Source organism: Sitophilus oryzae, unplaced genomic scaffold, assembly GCF_002938485.1.
Source record: "Sitophilus oryzae breed Bouriz unplaced genomic scaffold, Soryzae_2.0 scaffold_1062_pilon_pilon, whole genome shotgun sequence".
NCBI classification, from domain to species: Eukaryota; Metazoa; Arthropoda; class Insecta; order Coleoptera; family Curculionidae; genus Sitophilus; species Sitophilus oryzae.
Window position 1 is genome coordinate 856,035 of NW_022145685.1, and position 24,763 is coordinate 880,797.

At 33.6% G+C, this 24,763-nt stretch overlaps 1 protein-coding gene across 2 annotated transcripts in view; it reads right to left on the reverse strand.

The window, feature by feature from the left end:
• LOC115878099 overlaps positions 1-24,763 on the reverse strand; it is a 42,755-nt gene that overhangs the window by 15,817 nt on the left and 2,175 nt on the right. For both annotated transcript variants that reach the window (XM_030894473.1, XM_030894464.1), the window contains exon 2: positions 4,180-4,458. In XM_030894473.1, the coding sequence (XP_030750333.1) occupies positions 4,180-4,458 (279 nt within the window). The remainder of the gene's footprint in view (positions 1-4,179; positions 4,459-24,763) is intronic.

The window sequence follows — 24,763 nt, forward strand, 5'->3', positions numbered from 1 at the left end:
TATTATATTTTTAGAAAGCAAACAAAAGCAGACAGGGCAAATAAAATTTAAACAAACAATAACTAAGCCTCCAAAAAATTCTATGGGTAATTGCCCACTATAAGAAAATCTACAAAATAGAATAGTTATTTTTTGTAAACACTGCTGCGTTAAGCTTGATTTTCATGCGTCCGTTATCCGTTAATACGATGGTCCAACGGCGCGGTGCACAGTGGGGTATTTGACACAGATAGTTGATCGAATTTTTTTTATGTAGACCTTATATAAATTATTGCTAATTTCAATTAAAGAGGAAATAATATGAACAAAATAAAGAATAATTCGTCGATTCTAAAAAAAGAAAGAAAAATCACTGTTCCAGTGTTTCCACGGACAATGCCACTAATACCAGTAGTAATATCGCAACTAATACTACTAATGCTACGACTGATCCGCGAGCAATGCCCATATCACTAAAGTCGCTACTAATGCCAAACCAAGAATGTTTTTTCTCATTTTATCAGCAAAGTCGCAAAAAGTCGCAGTATTTTATTTTACTGTATGAAAATCCAATGTTTACTAAGTAAAACGTATATAGACAATATGCTGAATTCTTCGAAATGCGCAACTAAATCTCTAAGTATAATAAAAATGTCACAAATTTAATCATATTTTCTGAACGCCCAACATTTAGTTGCAAAAAAAAATCGTTAGTATAGAGAATATCAAAATTAATAATACGTTTTTGTAGAATACATACCTGCAGCTTGCTGAGCCATTTTCAATCAAAACAATAATATAAACGTAAAAAGAGCCCAAGAACAAAAACAATTTATAATTTTAGACATAAAATTTAGCCATTTTCCTCTTATCTGTGAGAAGTAACAACTTTGACGTTTCGTTGAAATAAATGAATGCAACTAAACACACCCATAGCAACGCCATTCATTGCAGACATGATTTAACTTATCATTTATCTTTTTTTGGGAAATCTTAAACACTTTTGCTTTTTCGAATTTCGATCACCTTTTTCATGCTAATACCCCACCGTGCGGCGCGGCGCTCTGATTTTATCCGTAATTTTTTTACTCCATCTCATCAACAGAGAATGGTCGTACGATCCGTACGATAACGGACGTTTTGATACTTATTTGACGTTTCAGGTTTTGAAGTTTAGTCTAACGTTAATAAAAATATAATAGTACAAGAGCTAGCAACGTTGGGAAAACGAGAATTTTAAGAAAGCTGATTCCTTAATATATCTCTTGCTATGCTCTCCTAACCAACGTGCGGGCCGCCGGTAGACTACTACGGCTCACTACTGCACATCTCATCTATACAGGGTATCCCTTTTTCGTGTGTTTTATGTGATTCCTCGTTTATGCGTAGAGATACAATGATGCGATTTTCACATTACTTTGCTACGTTTTTTTAATCTAAATATGCTACACATATGTTTGTCCTAGCCTCCTTAGTTCCTGAAATACAGGGCGAATTCTACGGGCCAATTCCACGTGTACGGGCAGCCAGACGTTCAGCACTCTGTTCAGAAGAGCTAAAGATATATTAAAGAACCAGCTTTTTTAAAATTCTCTCTCGAAAACGTTGCTAGCTCTTAGACTATAAGTAAAACAGCGAAATCTTTATGGAAATGAAAATATAAAATGACACCAATCACAAGTAAATCGTATATCCGATGAACGGAAACACGGCTAGAGATTAGACTAAACTAACCAACCGAAGTCTTTAAATTCAACCAATAAAATTAATATCGTTATCCAAAGCTGCAACAAGTCAGTTTTAAAAAGACAACTCTTAAGTCATTTTAGTCAATTTAAGTCATTTCGAAAATCAAAATGAATTAAGTCTTAAGTCAAATTCAACATAAAGTTCAAATAATTTAAGTCTTAAGTCTTCGACTTAAGTCATTTTAGTTCAAGTGAAGTTATTTTTGTAAAGATTTAAATCAATATAACGTTATTTAAGTCGTTTTATGACTTAAATCTATATTTTTGACTTAAATCATGATAACCTGCAAGTTAAGTAAGTAAAATGACTTAAATTAAAACAATTACCCTCAAGTGAAGACAACTAGAATTCAATTTAAGTATTTTTTAAATGTTAATATAAATTTTCTCTTATTACCAATTAGCGATTTTCTTACCAAGTATCATACTATTAATTTATTATAGATACAGATGAGACCAAAATCATATAAAATAAAACGGTTAATTTTCAGAACAACTACAGACAGACTATTAAAAAATGGTGATGTGTTTTGATCACTATGTAATTCTTCAATATATTCGAGATAAATTTCATTCGATTGTCTTCCAGGCTACATCATGGAGTCGGGGATTCACTTGAAAGACAACAGACTCACTACGCATGCGTAACACGACAAATAATCAAAACAGGTTCCGAAAAACTAACACTTTATTTACTAGTGTTACTGAGCATTTCTTTTTTTATTCTGCCGCCTAAAAGTTTAAAAAGAAATGCTGCTGTCAAAAATGTATCATAAAAATATATAAAAAACGACTTTTATATAAAAAGACTTAAATCTTTTCTAAAAAGACTTAAATCTTTTTCTATTTCGGAATAAAGATTTAAATCACAAATCATTTTCACAAAGACTTAAATTTTAAGTCTAAGTCAGATTTCGAAAAATGACTTAAAATCAAATGACTTAAGTCATTAAAATGATTTAAATCGAAAAAAGACTTAAGTTTTCTGTGAGCTTGTAGCTCTGATAGTATCATCGTATCGTTGGATAACGGATCATTATATGATAATATTATTACATGATAAAAATCAAGCTTTAATCCAACAGAAACTAATTGTCAGCAGTGGTTTATTAATAAGCAAATTTGCCTAACGGACAAAAAATACTTCGGGAAGTATTATTTCTTCCCGACGTCGGTTGTCCGCACACAATAAAAACAAAGAACAAAGAAAAAGCTATTTAAAATATCTAAAAACTATTCGAAAACACTTTAGTTTTTTTTAAAACAGATACGTCTATAAATACCGTTGGCGTTCTGTTAAAATGACATTATATCCAGTTAAACTTCAAAATTAATAATTACTACCTGATAAAGGTAAGCGCACACTGACCAGAGCCGCACGCGCCGCATCGACCGAAGAAAAATATTGTTTGTATTACTTTCAATGAAGGTGCGAGAGTACTAGCCAGAGCCGCAAGAATCGCATCAAAAGTGCGGCCAGCATTGTTGGACCAGAATGATTTTCGGTAAGTTCGGCTAGTGCTGCTGACGTCACACTCAATTCCTTCCACTCTACGTAGGTAACCGAAGAGGAGATTAGAAATTCAATATGCTAAGAAAGTTCGCAAATTTTTCATGGCTCATATGGAAATATTGAAAAATGTTTAGTTCATTTTCAATTAAATATGAAAATAATGTGGATTTTTGCAAATATTGTGAACCTATCACTTTCGATTCTTTCTCGTGATTTCTTCTTCTTCTATTAGCAAGGAGCTCATAATTATTTCTTGTTCGTTGTCATTCATTGTCGAGAAATATTAAAAAATACGCTTATCACCGCAGACAGGACTCGCGAATGATGAAAAATTCGATTGACAAATACTGGTGTAGTAGGGGCAAAAAGAAACTAAATAGCAAACAATGCGGCGCGCGGCGCGTGCGGCGCGTTCGGTATGGGTTAGTGTGCGCGACAAGAAAAAAAAGTGTGATTAGTGCGGCGAGTGCGGCGCTGGTCAGTGTGCGCGTACCTTAACAATTACTTAATAAGGCAAAACCAAAAAGCTTCAAACTTTCTGTATGATTATTTTTTAATTTATTTTTAATTTTTACGTATATGTTCTTTTTTCTCTTCGTCCATCTACCAACGAAAAATTAGTTACGCCATTGGTTTTTACATATTTTTTTTCTCTACGGGACTCCGTTTTTCTGAAAAACATCTTTAGTCTTATAAAAAAGTAGTACAGTGATGTGACCATAGATAAAAGAAAATAATCTTCTATTAAGATGTGACAACCACATCATTATATCATAAATATGAAACCGCATAAATACACGAAAAAGAGACGTTGATAGAACAGGGTGTATCAATTAACAATCATATTTATAAAAACAGGCATATAAAATGTTTCTTATCATTAGATTAACAATATACTTAGTTATTATATGGAATAAAAGTTAAATGAAAATAATTTACCCTTTTTTGTCTTCAAACGGGTGTTTGTGCTTTTGAATATCCATCAGGGACCAACTTTTAGACTTGTCCTCATCATTCACTCGCTTCCCTTCATCATCAGCTAGCTTATCTAAAGTGTGAGGTAGAACATCCACGCTATCATACACTACTGGCGTTTTGGTATGTTTCCTGGAGAAATATTCCAAGAACTCTTTCAGAGTGAATTTTGCTTTTTCGTTTTCATCGCTTTCCAGATTTATGTCCGGACTGGAATAAATACTGCGGCGATCCGAAGGCGATCTAAAACAATATATGTTTTATAAATTGAAAATAATTATAAGTAATATAATATATTAGAGGGTGATAAAAATTTCGATGCTCAAAATTGGTATTTCGAAAACTACAAAAGATACGAATTCGGTTAAATAAGACAAAAGTTGCGTTATTAGAAGTTTGATAAACGCCTGTAAAGAACATAAGAAAATCCCGATATCTTGATTAGTTTCCGATTTATTTAAAAAAAAATGAAATCTTCAGAACTAGGTACCTATCGCAAAAAAAGTGTGTGTGCACTATTCAAGAAAATACACACAAAATAAAGCAACGCCGAGCGCTTTATTCGTTCGATTCTGAACTAAATAGCGGACATATAGCATATAGCTTTTGGGACAGGTCGAATTTTGATGTGAGACGAGATTTTTAGGGTATTAAAATATTCTTTAACCACTGGATTTTTTCTGGCTTTTCTTTCTTGTATATTAAAAGAAATATGTTTTTTAACTAAAAACTAAAAAAATCCAAAAAAAAAAAACTCCAAATTTAAAATCGCCGTACAAAAAATAAGTAATAGTTACTGTAGATAAAAGAAAATTAAAATATAGTTCCACGATAATTTAGTTTGCAACTTCTTTTCGTCATACCTAATAAAAAACCGTCACAACCACTACTCATAGTATGTATACCTATGTATTTTTAAACATCATTATGAGATTTAAGTATACATAGGTGCCCATAATATGAGTAGCGGTATTGACGGTTTTTTGTTATGATAAAAATTTTGCGTGATATGAAAAAGCAACAAAATATATTATCGATTGCAGCAACTATACCTAGTTTACATTCAGTATGTCCAATTAATATAGAACATTATACCTATGCATGATTTTAAAAATTTGCTACCATTATATTTTGATAGTTGAGTTTTTGAAATTATTTGTTAGCTTCTTAAACAAAACAGACCCATAATAATTCAAATCTTTATCATCCAAGACTTCCAAGAATTATAAAGTAATCTCACGTCAAAATTTTTTAAAATTATTGCATGCCTTAAACGTTTGCAAAGTTAACAAAAATATTTCTTTGAATACCTTGCAATTAATATATTTGGTCCAATTTATCAGTTCTGCATCATATCCGAAATTCAGATTGTGTGGGACACAACGAAGAGTCAACGTGCAACGTGAACGACAAGAAAAATGGCAAGTAAAAAAAAATGTAAAGTCTTAATTACTAATTACACAGTCCTTCCCTTGAGTTCTCCTGCCTAAAATCTATATTGTCTTCCCTAAGATTTTAAATATAAATGATTGAAACTCATACAAATTTACCGCAATTTAAACTTATTTAATTATTAAATCCATGATTATATTAAAATATAACACTGACGAAGTTACTAAATATTAACTATTTCCACTTAATCATTTAATAATTCTGATAAAAACACGCTTGATTATTTATTTTAGAAATCATACGGGCTATAATCATTAATATGACTATATTAACAATATTTAAATCAAAATTTATTTGAAGGAATGCTACTGTATTACAATAAATTGTAAAACAAGTATATAATAATAACTCGTAATAATGATTAAAAACTGTTCATGGCGTTATAATAGATGTCGGCGTCTTCTCTTTATTATTTTATTAGCCGTTTAGCTATAGTTTGATTTCAGATAATGCAGATTTTAATGTGCCATTTGTGTTTTTTTATTGGAATTATTATTTTTAGCATATTTGGTATACTCTATGAAGTGAATTTAAGTGCTCCTGTCCATTTTTCAATGATTAAAGTGCCTATTTAGATACATTTAAAATTAATTAATTGGTGTATACTACCTATTTGTATTATGGATTTGTTTATTTTTTATGAAATGTCTTTTTTTCCTATTAAAATAAACATAGCTTACTAAATCACTAGCTAGCAATTTTTAAATACAGGGTGTTAATTAAGCATCTGGCCAAACTTCAGGAGGTGACAACCTAACCGGAAATGTATAATTTTAAAGATACAGGGGTGTCAAGGTGTTTTCTAATAGACCTTTTTTATTAATATCTCAAAGATCCGTTCGCCGATTTTGTTGAAATTTTGCCGTGTTGTGAACTTTGATAGCACTAATTAAATGATAAGTTAGCACTAATTAAATGAGTTAGCACTAATTAAATGATAATTATTATTTAAAACAATATTCAAACGATAAAAACTTATCCCAATAAATATTTGGCACCGTCTTGGATTAATTTGTTTTTACGCCTGTTGGCGGTGAAAACCATGCAAGCTTTTTCTTTGTCCTAAGTTGTTAATTAAAAAAATAATAATCATATAAAAAAATATTGGTCCTAATAGCCTAAATTTTATCCTTGTTTTAAAAATATATAGGTATACAAGGATTTTATCAAAATGTATCAGCAGATCCGATGAGACCGGAGTTATTATATGTTTTGGAACTTAATGATTTAATTAATTATTCCCTTTAATGCATCGATTGTGCGCATTATCCTACGCGCCAAGAAAAAATATTGCATTAGTCTAAATTTATTATTTATGTTATTCCGCTCTTTCACGTATAGTTTGCCCTTTGCTTCTCATACGGAAAGAGTTAGATTAAAATAGCCCAACTGTCCCTAACAACCCATGCCTTGACGCATATATAATTTTAAATTATTATTTAAATAAATAATAATAAAAAAAACTGTAAAATGTAGTTAATATATTTATTAACTACATTTTACAATAATATAATATACATTTTATAATAACATCGGCTTTCTTTATCCGCCGGCCCCTAAACATCCATCTCCATAAAATTGTTGGCCCACACTGATAAGACCTCATTTCGGCCCTCGAACGTCCTTGCTCTATTCGATGATCAACGCCGGCTAAACTATTGACTTAAGTATTGACAAGTTGATTAGGCAGGTTCTTGAACTCGCATCGTACCATGTCGCCTCTAGCATGTCGTTTTTTCAAAGACGGGTGCCATATAAACGCGGCCAGAAGTATTTTCAATACTAAAAAAATTCTTGAAAAAAACTCATAATCGTGTTTCTGGGGTCGAAATATTCTACCCCTAAAAATATTTGCACTTACTTAAGACTCACCCTTTTTCTACTAGAAAAAGCCTCACAAAAGTATAGCGATTAGCAGCGCTGTCTAACAACTGGAGTAAGGAACAACACAGGGCAAGCTGCGCTAGAAGTAATTCTGAACTTGCAATCAATCGACTGCCTCGGGATCTAGCTGTTAAGGGTGCCCTAAGATTAAGGGAATCCAATCTGTGGAAGCAGACCATCTACGAACTCGAGGATATTGCCAGAGATAGGGAAAATAACACGAGTCCACATCTGCTATACCAGAAAACAGACTGTATGCTCACCAAACATGATTTTGGATAAAAGGCTTATCGGATGGCTATAATGTTCTACTAGCTGAGATTACATATGTAATGTTCTACGCTATCAAGAAAGCTGTGAGTTATATACAAGAGAAAGTCGCTAATAGACAAATAGGAGATATCGTGATATACTCTGACAGCTTGGGCACTTTAAGAAGCATCACCATGCAATGAGTGAGATCGAAAACTGTGATGGACTGCCGAGAAGCACTGTCCTGGCTGCGTCAAGGCGGAGCTACTCCGCGCTGGGCGCCAAGGATCTTGCTTTTTTAAGAGCTCGAACACACTGACGACCAGGTCGCACCGGTCAGGCCGCAGCTACCTCTAAGGGCTCAAACTCATTGACGACCAGGTCGCAACTACCTGGCCGTCGGCTGGCCGGATGCATTGCGTTTTTAGCTGCGGCCAGATGAACAACCAGTGTCAACAGAGTTGTCAGATCTAACGATTTTTTACGTTTTACCAATTAGAAAATATTGTTTCAGAAATGTTAAAATATCCGAGTTAACTAAAAAGCGAAGTTGCTATTCACAACAAACAAAAAGCATTGTGTACGCGCGACCGACAAAAAGGGAGATATTCTGTTTCTTTTTTCTACTGATATGGCGCCCTTATCGACTTTAGAAGTAAACATATTAGGGCCATCGTAAAAAAAGATCGTCAGATACTAGCTCTAAATATAAGCAGGTAGAAAGTTTAGCTTTCAGTTATTTCAATGTTTACAATATAACGAAGAATCTACAACAGTAATTACTTCTATTTTTATGAATTTTTAAGTTACTTTCTTAATTCTTTTTTCAAAATAGTGTACCTAGTAGAAATATAGTCTAATGAACCCTGTTTGAAAAACGTTAAATTAAATATAATATTTAAAATACAGTTGTCCTCCTTGTACATGACTACAATACAACTAAAAAAACTAATTTAATAAAAAAAACAAGTGGTTGTAGAAAAACTTTAAATATTATTTTTTTTATTTTTTAACATCGAACTGCTTGATACCTGTTGTTACAGGTATCATACCAACCATAAATAGAGTAGGTATATCATATAAAAATGTTTTGAATTTTTACTAGAATCGACCTGGTCGTCAGTGTGTTTGAGCCCTAAATCAAATGATATAGCGCACACTAACGTCCTGGCCATCCGTTGGTCGTTGCGACCAGAAGACTGCACGGAAATATTATTATTCTCTGCCGCTTGTTGCCTTGCCGCTTGTTTTCTTCCAAATTAATAATTTTTCCGATGAAATCCCTCAAATTCAAGGCACAATATTTTATTTTCTATAAGATATAGTGTTTTAGTGTAGTTTTTGCACACGTGCAGAAAATCCAAAGAAATAGTATACAGACTGGATCAAAGGTAAACTTAAATCTAATCCCTTTTTTTTATCAAGGGTCGATTCTAGTAAAAACTCAAAACATTTTTATATGACATACCTACTCTATTTATGGTTGGTATGATACCTGTTATTATACCTTTGAGTTTCAATATTTAAAAAATAAAAAAAAATAATATTTAAAGTTTTTCTACAACGACTTGTTTTTTTTATTAAATTAGTTTTTTTAGTTGTATTGTAGTCATGTACAAGGAAGACAACTGTATTTTAAATATGATATTTAATTTAACGTTTTTCAACCAGGGTTCATTAGACTATATTTCTACTAGGTACATTATTTTGAAAAAAGAATTAAGAAAGTAACTTAAAAATTCATAAAAATAGAAGTAATTACTGTTGTAGATTCTTCGTTATATTGTAAACATTGAAATAACTGAAAGCTAAACTTTCTACCTGCTTATATTTAGAGCTAGTATCTGACGATCTTTTTTTACGATGGCCCTAATATGTTTACTTCTAAAGTCGATAAGGGCGCCATATCAGTAGAAAAAAGAAACAGAATATCTCCCTTTTTATCGGTCGCGCGTACACAATGCTTTTTGTTTGTTGTGAATAGCAACTTCGCTTTTTAGTTAACTCGGATATTTTAACATTTCTGAAACAATATTTTCTAATTGGTAAAACGTAAAAAATCGTTAGATTTGACAACTCTGTTGAAACTGGTCGTTCATCTGGTCGCAGCTAAAAACGCAATACATCCGGCCAGGTCGTCAGTGAGTTCGAGCCCTAAATCATGCACGCGGAGGACCGATTTGCGACCGCTAAGAATCTAATCTCTTGTTTATTGTATCATCGGCCACAGCAATGTGGCGGGCAATCAAGAAGCAGACAGACTCGCCAAAGAGGAGGCCAGGGGAGTGGCCGTGACAGATGACCCACCCCTTGTGACGATCAATACACTGAAGGAAACTATAGGAACTATCATCAAGGCCAAGCAGTAAGAGACGTGGCAACACCGTGAGAACTGCGCTACAGCTGGAAGACTGTGGCCTTAATTGGTTTGTACTTGTTTGGTAGATAACAAAAAGACAAAACAACTACTAGAGCACAAAGAGAACGTAGTACGCATAATAGTAGGTATCATCACTGGAAACTGTCCCACGGGGGTAAAACTCGTGAGATGGAAGATTTCCAACGACGACTACTGCAGAAACTGCGGAGAGGAAGAAGAAAACCATAGAGCACCTGCCGTGCCACTGTCCAGCAATGGAGTACCGACCACAGAATATACTAACGAAAAAGAAGCCCAAGTTCCTTGTAATAAATCGGTTCCATTTTCGTAACGCCATCTCTCAACATAGCTGACATTATAGGTTAGCCAAAGGGGTGCGGGGCCGGGGGGAATTATAAAATACACTTTTTTATTTTAATTATTTTTATTCGCTATTTGCAATTTTATTTTTGAAACATATTATGTGAAAGAATCACATAATATGTCTTAAAAATAAAATTACAAACGGAAACAAAAGTAATTAAATAATCTGAAAATCTACAAAGTTTATTGATAAAAAAGTTAGGCTATGCAAATTGATAAGTATATTAAGTATAACCTCTTTGGTATAACATTGTTAAACAAACATTAACAAATCATAACATATCAGATCATAGAACTAAAAAAAGTACTATTACATAAAAACAGGTGATACAATACTTCAAAATTAATTTTAACATAATATCAAAACCGAAAAATCAAACAGCAAACACAACCACACTTATCACAACAGAAATTAACACACACTTCCGCGGCAAATGTCCAAGAAAGACTGATCATTCTGATTGGTCCTGGTCCGGTCGTAGCTCACGTCGTATTGTCGGTAAGCAAAATCCCTGTCCAAAAATTTTAACGATCAGCGCCATCATCCGTCATAATTGGGAAACTTTTGCTGGAACCATTTTTAATATTTCACTTACATGGCCCTGGTACCGACGCTTTAAAACTTTAGGATAAGGTTTTTTGGAGGGACTACTGTTTGACCAGCGGATCTGAAGCTATGGAAGGAATGCGAGAAAAAAAAATCGATATTGCCACGTTTATCTATAAAATTACAAAATTGCCAGACATGAACTATAAATTTAATATATTTTTATTATATATAATGTGTTTAACATATATTCTGACGTATATTACTAAGGAATTTTAACGTAGTTCATATTGTTGGATATGTTTTATTTAATAACTTATTTCTTTCATTCTGTATAATCTGCTTACTACGAAAGGTGAAGATATATCAAGGACATCATTGACAAACCGGCATCGCCGCGCATGGCCGCCTATTCATCGAACATAATTGGCGTGAGTACGTCACAGGATTTGTTACCACGCGGTTGCTATGGCTTTTACGCCTTTCCTATTCGCTAGCCTTATCCCCAACTTCACGGTCGCTTCTGAAAAGAGTGGAAATATTGAATACTATTGAAATATCCAGTGGCGGTGTCATTCTTTTGATCATTATTACTTTCTTTCGTTATTTTATACCGGTTATCCTAAACTTTATTCCTATATTTTTCTTATATTTAATAGTTAAGTTGTGTTTTATTGTTTTGTTATCTTGTTGTAATGTTTTTCGTTCGTAGTTTTTAATTATAAGTTTGATCGTATATTTGTGTTTTAAAATGAATAAATTTGTTAAGGGTAAGACGCTACATAGCCAGAATAAGAGAAATAATAGCTAATTTATATAGGTAAGTAGAATAATAATAATATAATTATTAGAATATTAAAATTAAATTTGGCTAAAATGAAAAGCACACATTTTACCTAAATATTTTAGCTAAACTAAAATAAATGTAAATAAACGTGGATGAAAACTCATTTGATTTATTTCGTTGTGTTCATAATAGGGTTTGCGACGAAGAAGCTACAGAGACTTTGCTTAAGTTGCCGCTTAAACGTAAACTTAAGCGGATATCTCTTTATACCGGAGTCAGCGTATCGGCTATAAAAAAATTCACACAGAAGATAAAAAAAGACTGGAAACTAACCCCGATAAAATGATATCCAGCCCTGGAAAGAAACGGCCACGTGAGACTGCTGTTGAAAAGCTCGACTTTGATTTCCAAGTGGTCAGGAATTTGATAAATATATTTTATCTCGAATTCAAAGTCGTCTCCACAATTAGAAAGCTTTTGCAAAAATTGCAGGAAGAATTGAATTTTCCTTTGGCAGGGAAACGCTTAGGGGGGTTATTAAAATCAATTTTTTTGGCGTAAATGTCAAAATAACAGATAAATATTAAAGGAGCGGCCCATTATATTGCAGAGAGAGATATAAATATATACGCAAAATTCGAATATATCGCTAAGTAGGTATTATCTATTTGGATGAAACATGGGTAGACAATGACCTAACCTTTAAAAAGTGCTGGCGGAGCGATACCATATCTGGTGTAATAGGCAATATTGGATCTACTGGTGTGTAAAATTATGTTTTGTTTCCGCTTCCAAAGTTAACTATTTTCAAGATTTTTTTTTGCTGGAAATAGTTATATCTAAAATAATGTATTATAGAAAAAAATATAGTTAGTACAGATATATAAATAAATATACCTCAAGACTCAGTCTTGATCATCTGCTGATGATGTTAACATGGTTAGCGAAACGTGCGTCCAGCGTAAAAGTAAAAGTGTTTTGGTGTATTGTGCTGATTTAGTGTTTTATTTTGATGTGTAACACGAAAGGTTCCAACCCCCAGCTGTAATTATTTCTTCAATTATATTAACAACACATAATAATAAAATTATTCAAAATATTTAAGGGAGCTTTAATAAAAGCTTTTAGTGTTTATCTGCTAACTCAACAGTAACGATTCAAATAGGATAAAGTTTTTTGAAAAAAATTATTAATCTGAATATTATATTTATGATACACATTATTTTCATAAAACACCGTACGCCCATGACTATTTTATGAATTAAATTGGGCGTGTTTTGTTTACAACTGCGTTCCCCTGCCGATACCCCGTAGCTACAGATCCGTTGGTCACACTATAGAGGAAGCAGCAGAAGCCAAAATCAGCGACTTCGGGAACATTGCAAAGAGCTGGAAGTGCTTTAAGGCGAAGAAAGAATGAGAGGAAGGTTTGGTATAATAATACAGAAGTATCGTAATGGGCCCAAAGCCTCCGAGTGAGGGATCAAACATGATCCCAAACCCCAGCAAACTAACCTAACCTAACCTAAGACTGTATAGATTAAAAGGAAATCTATGGCATATTTATTTTTATCTCAACTAGTTCGCCAGTATCCACAAGCTATTTTATTTTAATTATATTATGCATTATAAATTAATACAAAAAATGATCAGTTTGTCTACTTGTTATTCAAGTATCACGGCCCTCTTATTTAAATTGCATCAAACAGAGATTTAAATGATTCTCTGTTAATTAAATAAGGAATTCATATAGAAAAATCGGGTCCATTTCTAATAACGGTTCATTTGATTTTACGTTCAAGCTAATAAACTTTTTTTACTATATTACTTCTTGTGTCGTTTCAGATAAGTTCTAGTTTTTGTGAAGCAAGAGACTTTTGAACCAGTTAATTGTATCGCGTTTCCGAAGACGCATTTTACAAATTGATTTACAACAGTTAGAGAGGTTAATAAAACCGTAATAAATTGATATCTAACAAGTACGACTTTTACAGACTGAAAAAAAATGGGTTTTGGTTCTTTCACGGCGACAAATAAAACGCTGAACTTAAAAATATACGTGCCTGATGCCTGATACATAATATGCGTATTAGTATTAAAATTTCAACCGTTGAACCAAGTGGAGTATTTCTGTGATATGTCTAGAGTTGCCTTTTTATAGTGCTTTTTATATATATACCCTGTCGGGCAAACATGCTGCTCATAGATTGTGTATCTCAAGAATCGGCGGATTAATTGGCGGAAACGGCACCTAAACTTAAGAATTGGCTGGTGCCGGGACTGATTGCAGTGAAGGGAGAAAACACAACCAAACCAAACCAAAAGAGGCGACTATCACGGTCTTTCTGCCACCACCTATACCTGCTGAGCTTTATCCAGACTCAGAACTCCATTGCAAGGACATCGAGTTGGCGAGTCATCATTTTGAGGCAGGAGGGTCATGGTCCTCACAACAGGAATTGACCTCAAATCCAAGGAGGCAATAGAGAAAGAGGGATATATCCTCCATTATAGATTCGGGACAACACAGGTATCAGGTATAAGGAGAGACCAAGTTAAAAAGGGGGAGAAAATTGGAGACAGACCCTCCAGTCTCCACCTCAGCCGAAAACAAGCTCCTCGATTGTGAAGGGCACGGAGGGTTTTCCACGGAGGGAAAATCCAACCATGAAAGGGTGTATACCCTCGGAGGAGGAACAGCTGTTGTCAGAGGAGGATGGGAAATAATCTGTTCCACCTACAACATGTATGATGAGTTATATACTCTATAATAACTCAAGGAAGGGGGACATAATAGATTTTTAAAATCGCAGTGATTAATCCCTCCTCCCACACATTCTACATTCTAAGCTTAAGTAATTAAAGTATTTCTCATTTTTTTTGCCCGGTTCGTTTCTCTAAAAAATATAATTAACTATGAAGTACATCGTAGTAATTGTAATGTGTTACCTATATCTAAAAAGTATTGAGTGATCGATATCGTATACGCCCACTTAGGTTGGATATTATTGTTACTGATCGACCATTAACGTAAAAATCCAAAAAATTTGGACAATATTGATAAGCTGCAGAAAAAACTATCGATTTAATGACTTTCAACCTAGCAGACTATCTAGATGCATTTTGTCCATTTCTTAGAATTTTAGCTACGCTTTTTGCAAAAACCAAAAACTAGAAGGTATACTTGAAAAATGGATAAAAAAATAATGAAAATAGAACACCTGCAGGCGAAAAATATGTTTTTGGTGGTATCTGAAAAAATGGAAAAAAATCTCTTGACTTTCCTTGAGACGTGAGATTTCTCTTTCTTTTTTTTACTACAACGTATCCCCCACTACATGATCCCCAATCATAGTTTCATTCATTATATAATTTATTACTTTAAGTAGTATTATTCAAAATATACTAAAATTGTAGTCCACAATAAGAACTTTATCTGACAATTAGCGCAATGACAAACAAACAGCAGTACGTTCGCAGCACAAGAACATATGTACTTATTTGTTCGTTTACCGCCAATGGAAATACAGCACATAAAAGAAGGTCTAAGGGTATTTTCGCCATTTAATTTGAATGAGATAAAATGCATTTATAGAACGCTTTTTCTGATGATCATTATCATCATCATTATTTTCAGCTTTGTAGCGTTTTTTAAACAACTACCACTGCGAACGGCAGCTTTTCATCGGAGAGCAGTCGTGGATAAGGTATTTCACTAGAGAGAAAATTAATCAATAATAATAAACAAAAGATATATAGATATTGGGCGCCAGGCATGTACAGAGAAAGAAAACACAGTTGTATATTACTTAAAACTAATGACTATATTCATTCATGATGTTCGTTGCTGATACATGACAATGTAGAGTTCTAGTGAATATGTAGTGGTTATATGTCAAAGAAAGTGGTGGTAAGAGTTGTACTAAATATCTATGAAAACGACTATGATAAAATACAAGAAATGTAAAGTTGAGAGAATGTATGAAATGTAGCATTACTTTAATTAATTTGATATATTTTATATGATGTTAGAGTGCAATAATAATATCTATAAAAAAGTAATACTATTACAAGACACAATGCAATGAAACCTAAGATCTAAATTATATTTTAACTACTAAATCGACATGAATGTTCTTAACAATCTAACCACTCAACATAGTCTATACGATATTATTTAAAATGTACGTTACTGTTTAAGACTGAAAACATTTTAGATGTTAAATGCAAAACTAGAACTTAAATATACACTTAGCTGTTATTTTATGTAACCCTGCTTCAAACAGTAGCAGCGCGAGGAGGTCTAGCATCTCTGTACTGTCTGTCGGCGATCCAGGCTTAGAAATGGGGGTGAAGCAGCACGGGGCTCAAGCCACATCCACGCTGGGGCACTCTATGTGTAAGACAAATCAATCCTACTGGGGACACTTGTCCATGGGACATCCGTCCATAAGATAGTGGCACAAGAGAACACTACTAGGACCTTGAAAAATAGTCCATACCTTGGACACTTGTCCGTAAGACAATGTCCGTCCGTAAGACCCTAAGAACACGAAACTCTTGTTTAAAATCAAACACCGTCTAATAAACAAAATGAACCTACCTCGAAATACTTCCGAGGGCTCAATAAATAATAAACAATCTGTCCTTTCTTCCAAATGACATTCTGGAGGACAAAAGCAAAGGGACGCCAACGTGCCAGCCAAATACAAATACAAGTTGGGACATCCGTAACTCTACCCTAAAAATATTCACTAATAATATCGAATCTAAAAGGAAAATAACTCAGCTTTACCTGTAGCTTCGAATGGCAGCTGATTCAGATAATACAGCCAGATTTAAATGACCACCATTTCTCTACACTGGGACTAATGGCGTCTAAGAGGCCGAACGGTCCAACCAAAAGTGAAGTTAGATCACAGAGAATTGACAGAAGCGATGTTGACAGCGCGCGCTCCCCACAGAGCGATACCATAAATCCTTACAGCCGTAGCTACTGACTAGGCTTATAGCTGGGAACGTAAAAATTGCGCGTCAAATAAACTATCCGGCTTGAACGAGAGGGAATCCGGTGATGATAGGCCAGACATCATATATCATATGTAAAAAAGACATGTAACGAACTAAAAACGTTACAGCTTATTTAAAAATTTCCAATTTTGGTGTAGTTTCCCTCACATACATACGTTGTCTATTGTTGGCTCAAATTATCCCTGCTAATTTCCTAATATCATGGTCCTATGTCAGGTTCGGTCTACTTCTGGGTCTCCTAATTCCTCGTGGGTAGATAAGTACCATGCTGTAATTTTTGTGGTTCATCTGTTGTCTGTTCTTCTTTCCAGCCCATTGCCATTTGAAGGATTTGACTCTGATTTGAGAGATCTGTTTCTGATATAGGCAGCAACAGTGGGCGTGTGTAGTTTGCATTTCCATCTTTGGTTCAAAATCTTAGAAAATGGACAAAATGCAATTAGAAAATCTGCTCCTCATCAGATCTGTTCTAATATGGGCAGTCCTGATATGAATTAAAAGAAACATAATGTTGTTTATTTTGAGCCTACTTCAAGTATTTCAAGTGTCTAACAGTGACTATCCCGTTGACACAAAGTTGCACAAATCAGTTTTAATTGCCTTGGTTTCGACCTTGTTTTTCGTCATTTTTTTTTAAAGAACGAATATTCACATCAGACGAAACCTAAATACTCCGAACCACTGGGCACCTACCCCAGTATTCTTGAGGCAGAAATTTACGCTATCGAAAGATGCGTACAATTTATCTTAGATAGGAACTATCGAAAATAGGAAATTGCCATCCAATCCGATAGTCAAGCAGCACTAAACGCGATCAACTCAGTAACCATCAATTCGAAGTTGGTCAAAGTATGCTTAGAGGTATGCCTGCAAAGATGCCTGAGTGCTTGCTCACCAAGGGATAGAAGGCAATGAAAAAGCAAATGATCTAGCTCAAAAAGGAGCGAACACTCCACTAACTGAACCAGAACCGTTCTGTTTTCCAAACGGGAACCAACTGAAAGTGGAACTGAATAATCTGGAAGACTACATCCGTAACTTGGAATGGGTAGTACACACTCTTCAGAAGAAAGTTCTTCAGAACTTACGACCGAGAAAAATCAAAGGCTTTCCTTGATTTATGTGAAAACAATCTTCGGATTGTCACGGGATTTCTAACAGGACACTGTCTCCTCAACGAACACCTCAGTAGGCTGAAGCTGAGAAACAACGGCGAGTGCAGATTCTGTGGGGAAAATGGGGAAACACCGAGGGAAACACCAAAACACCTTATTACTAAGTGCGCCGAGACGACATGCCATGAACTTTGGTAAGGCTGATGTCGAGGATGGAGAGCTGGCCTCTGTGGACCCGTCTCAGATACTAGCTTTTGTTAAAGCCCTGAGACTGTATGATGAGTTATAACTCGTTATAACTCAAGAAAGGGGAACACACAATAGATCTGTAAGGTCGCGGTGATTAACTCCCCTCCTAAACATTCTATATTCTACGTTCTACCCATCAGACTACGTGTTTTTCAGGTGCTATAATTCTGCTATTAGACCCAAAATTATACGATTTTTTCCAAGCGAGTTATTAGAAAAACTGATTTTTCCAAATTTCACTCTACATTTTTATCCCATAAATCAACCTTATGCGACTTTGACCCAGTGAACAAAAATATAGCCATAATTTTTAGAAAAAAAATCTGTTATAGGGTAGAAGTCGCAAGGAGTAGCACCAATCCAACTACATCTTCTAAGAAATCCTTATCGAATTATAGTTAGCACTTTTGCTTATAGTTCTTCAATTACTTAACTATATACTTATTAGAGGGAAAAAATCAAATAACATTTTGTTCCGTTATTTTTCTGATACAGTCAGATAATAATTTCTCTTCTAAATTTAATGGTTTTACGCTCCCTTTCCGTAACCAAGAAAAAAACAACAACAATAAAACAGATCAAATCAGAATAACATTAACAAATAATTACGCATTGTTCAGGTTGGTGAAAGTAAACAGAAATTATTTAAAGAAATATAAACGCGCTCCTACGTCCTACGTACACTTTCTTCGATCAACAGAACAATGAGCTGCCAGCAATGCATATTTCAGATGCAAATGACTAGGTTATGTTTAGAAATTGATTTTTTTTTAATTAACCAAATTCAAATTAACACTCAACTGGCATGGTGAATTTTTGTACCGCTTATATAAAATAAAGTAAAACTTATTTTTAGGAATATTTGACAACTGAACAATTTTAAATTGTAATAATATATTTTATGACTTTCTTGTGTTATTGAAAGTACAAACAGTTGAAATGTGAAGCTAAAGAAATAAACATACATTATTTTCATCAAAACTGCAAGTAATGAATTTATATAACGTTATCAAATATAGTTCTAGCTAACATACGATCTACAGTGGCCCCATGGATAGTGCGCATATGATCTATAAGATTTTTGTTTCTTATCATTTCTCCGTTGGCATATACCACATCTTTTCCATTTCTGATTATTCCTTTGAATAAGAAGACTAAGGAAGGAGCATATCAAAAATCTTAGGTCCACCGAGATGAGCCTCAAATATGGCCGACTTAAATTCCGGTTTATCAGTGCCGTTCCAATTTTATTTAAAAAATGTAAAACTATGATGTAGGGTAGACGTGGGGTAGACTCAATATTTTTTTTTTATTTTAGGTTGTGACTAAATGTTGGTAGTTATTAAAATTGTTATAAAAATATAAAATTCTAATAAAAATAGATAAGATAAAATAATTATTTATAAGCATAAACATCCGATACGCTACTGAAGCAGGTAAGTCAAATTAACGTATCTAAATTCTTTGACATCTAATCTTTGACAAGTAGTAAATAAAAGCAAAAATGCAAGAAAAAATATATAATTAGTTAATTTAAGTGAATTTCATAAATGATCGGTTTACTACACGTATGCATATTATAGGTATAATCACTTACTAGCGAAAAGTTGTTCCATTATTTCACTCGATTTTTGCCGAGATCTACCGCACGCTACACAATCAACTATTTTAGAGTCTTTTTCGATAAATCGCGATAGTGTCACTGTTAATTTAAGTTCTGCCACAATTTCCATCTAGATTTACTACCTTTATACAACTATCAGTAGTAGAATAAATAATAAATAACATAAAATAAGCTCCGTAAAGATTGACAAATCCACAAAATTTCAAATCAAATTCAAATGTGTCAAATGAATCGTCAAACAGAACTTTTTAAGGATCCCCACCCTAGAGTCTTTTTTCTGCCCACCATGCATGAATACATGGATAGCATTATGTTCCTTCCTTCGTCTTCTTATTCAAAGGATTATTCAATTTTCTTTCTTCTACAGATAAAAGATTCAGAATCGGAGTTATGGTTACTTTTCAGAGAAAAATCATTGTCGATGATCTTCATATTACTTAAGGTCTCTTCTCCACGTTCATTAAACCACTCGGTTAATATTTTCTCTTTGAACTACCGACAATCCTAATAATGAAACATTCTTGGTGTGGTGCCACACAGACCCCAATAACTGTTTTATCATCATTTTTTTTCAAAAAAAATTATGATTACTTTAAAAAAATAAAAATTTCCCAAATTTATTACTTCAGTGAAATAACTATCTACTCAACGGTGTTTATTTTTAGGCAATAATGACATGTATTGACTATTGCCATTCTAAGTATCTTGAGAACAGTTGCTCTCGTAGCGATATTTATAAAGAGATATTTTTTACATAAGTCACAGAGATGTATATTTTTTTCCTCGGTAGTTTTATACAGGTACGGACAAAAAGTTATTACGCTTCAAAACAGTTATAACACATGTAGGTGGTGCCCTCTACCAATAGGAGTCATATTGACATCAAAATCAAATTTATCATGTCAAAAAATTCCTTGACACCAATTTCCATCCAAGGAAAAAATCTAAATAAAAATAAAACTACACCCTCTATCTCTGAAACTAAGCATTTTAGGACATACATTTATACTAACGTTTTTACTTATTTTTATCTGCAGAATATGCTGCCGAAGTTTCCGGAATACAGTACGGAGCACCCTGTATACAGGGTGTCCCAGAAATAAGTGCAAGTATTTTAACTGGTAGTAAAGTTCAACCCCAGAAACACGCCTATGAGGTTTTCTTCGCGAAAAAACATTTTTGAAAGTTCGCAATTTTTTGAATTTTTATTTAGTTTTTAGTTAAAAAACATAATTTCTTGATAATATGGCAACATAGGTATAAGATTAATTTTACAAGAAAGAAAATCCAGAAAAGATCCAGTGGTTCTCAAAATTTTACAAAAAAATATTTTTTTTTGGAAATTTTCCAGTTAAAGCGGTTATTTAACTTCCAGAAGTTAAATAACTCCGTTATTTTGGACTTATTTGAAAAACGAAAATACTTGCACTTATTTCTGGGACACCCTGTATATTTGATATCTATTAAAATTTTAGTTACGTAATCGATTGCGCGATTTTTAAATTCATTGCTGACAATCATGGAGATATTCGGCACAGGGTTAACCAACTGGAATTTAAATTTGGCACTGGGGATTCAGGTGGTAGCTCTGCTGTAAAAATGTGTCAAGTTGCCGCATTTATTTATTTATTTCTTGACATTGTCATTCTTTTTGACACCTTAGTTTTGTATTACGAGTTTTTGGTTTAAATAAAGTGTTGTGATACTTTACGCTTAAAAATGTTTACTAGAAGACCTTGCAGTCGAACATTGTTCTTTTTAAAACCACTTTTAGTGCGAAGTGTACATGATGAGTTTAACAGCTGCGAAAAACTCATCGCGCAACTTTATTTGAATATTTTGAACAGGAAAGCGGTAGTAATGGCCCTTTATGTCTCTTAAGTGCTGTTAAGTAAGTAAGTTTTGTTGATGTAATTAGTAACTGTTTACATATTTATTATTAATTTGTTTTGGTTTCGTAAAATATTTTGATTAAAAGAAAATATATAAAAGTGGGCAACGCTGTGCCGGTTAAGCTTAATCACGCGACTAAAAGTTTAATTGATATGAACTGTATATACACAGAACATATATTAGAAAATAAATATTCATATTCATAAATTATAAATTGAATGGCAAAAATTGAAAATAAAATTGAAATACGTCTTCGAAAATAGTATGGGTATTTCGCCACTGAAACAAAAATCTAAAGGGTGAAAAAAAACAATTTTTCGTAAACACAGCTGAGTCCAAACGGAGAACAGATATATTTTGTAAATACCAACACCCAAAATTAAAAAACAAACCAAACGGACATCGGTTTGGTAGTGGCGTTTCAGTTGCAAACAAATTTCCCTAACCAACAATAAATGTTAAAGTTTCAAAAGATATATGTTCCCCCTTCGTCAGAAGCAAATAACAAAAAAGGAAAGCTAATCAAAATATCTGAATGAAACTACTTAGAAAACACTATAGTCAATTAATTGTAAGTTTCTATTTTCCCTCAAAATTCCTTTTTATATTCCTTCTACTATAAAAATATAGGTTTAGAGAACAGGGTTAGCGGTAAAAGTGTGTAAAGTTTATAGTTTGTCCAGCCAGAGAATATAATTATTTACAAACATCATCGTACAACATCCAACAAGTGACAGAAAATAAATTATATTCATGTGAATTAAAATGACACACTACACTGTCACTGTAATATATTCTTTTGTGGGACACATTATTATAAAAAAAATATTATAGTTATATTAATGTTCATTATTACTAAAAAAAGATTTTTCTTTAAAGGAGGTGTAATTTACAGACTATACAGGGTGCTACAAATTCGAGGTACGAGCATTGGTATCTCGGTAACCGTAATAGATACGAAGATGGTTAAATTTGGGCAAAGTTGTCCTTTGGAATGTTCACCAAGATGCCATCAAAAAAGTTTTAAAAATGTCAAGGATTGCTGAGTTTTTTGGAAAAAAACGTATTTTTTGAAAATCAATTTTATTGATTTTGACTTGGGGAAAAACATTGAATAAGGAAAATCAAATAATGCAATAAAATAATTAAAACTAATATAAATATGATATAATATAAACAATCAAAGCATTTCCCCGGAAGATGGATTGGAAATGGTAGAGCAGTATAATGGCCAGCGAGGTTCCTGGACGCCAAGGGGCGGGGGGATATTACTTGACGTCACTTGTAAAAAGTAAAATTAATACATCTCAATATTTACAATAAAAAGTACAAATTCAAGGTTCCAACCCTCAACTGTAATCGATTTATTCAATATTAATTACCGCTGATAAATATTGTTGCGATGAATATAATCAGAATAAATAATTTAAAAAAACAGTCGAAGGGTCGGACTTGAAATTAGTGTTAAAAAAATAAATTGTGTTTAAATGTCCGAAAAAAAAAATTAAGTGTGGCACATCATTGTACTCAGGAGACTGAGTTCTTTCAAAACCTGAAATAAAAATACAGGTCCGTATTTTAAAAAAAAATAAGTTGGCCTCTGTATCTCACAAATTTTCAGCTAATTTTAAAATCAGATCAATAGTAACTATCAGGTAGCCTTCATAAAGTGGCTATAAAAATGTGTAATTAGTTTTTGGATTTTCTAAAAATTAACGACAGGAAAAAATAAAATTGATTTTCCAAAAAATTCGTTTTTCCAGAAAACTCAGTTATCCTTGAAGATTTTGAAACTTTTTTGATGGCATCTTGGTGAACATCCCAAAGCGCAACTTTGCCCGAATTTAACCATGTTCATATCTATTACGGTTACCGAGATGCCAATACTCGTCCCACGAATTTGTAGCACCCTGTATAAGTTGTTCAGCATTCATAAAATTTGTTTCAAAATTAGTTGTTTACTAATTAGTTGAACTTTTCCTGGCGTACAACCCTGATGTTCAATCAATGAATGTTTGCTTCTAATACTATTTTCACTTATTTCTTGCTTTTACTGCAACCAACTTCTTTTTAACTGTTATCTCAAGGATATCAAAGTAATGAAGGAGAAAATCCTAAAATGGAGGAGATAAACTTGTTAGTAAAATTTATGGAAACTCTAAATTTTTAAATCTTTTTGGATGGCATCTTGATGAACATCCCAAAACGGCAACTTTGCCCCAATTTAACCATATTCGTATCTATTACGGTTACCGATTACGTATTACAGATACCAATGCTTGTACCTCGAATTTGTAGCACCCTGTATATAGCCATGGAAACCAGTATCACCCAGCTTGATTTTCAAGCTGGGTAAGGAGAACCAGAATACGGAGATCAAACGCAAAATCCATTTGGCATGGCTCATTTGGAAATATGAGCAATATTTTCAAGGATAAAAAGGTGCCATCAACCTAAAGAAAAAGGCTTACGACAGCTACATTCTATCTGTGCTTACGTATGGCTTATAGACTATGGCAATTACCCGAAAAACAGCAGAACAACTACGAGTAGCACAAAGAGCCATGGAAAGAATCATGTTGGGAGTCACCATTAGGGAAAAAATACGGTTACCTAACCTAACCTAACCTAACACCCACATACGTCAAAAAACAAGATTAATAGATGTTGTTAAAAGAGACGCAAGTCTGAAGTGGCAATGGATAGGACATGTGGCAAGACAGGATCCAGACCGATGGCCCCAAAAAGTCATCCTATGGAGACCTAGGGGAACAGCAAGAAGTGTGGGCCGACCAAAAAAGAGATGGGTCGATGACATCAGGGCAGTGGCGGGAAGACAATGGATAAGATTGGCTAGAGATCGCGAAGCATGGAAAAACCTAGAAAAGGCCTATATCCAACACTGGATGGAACCAGGCTGAGAAAGAAGAAGAAGAGGAACCAGTATCACCAAAATATTCCTTTGAATAAT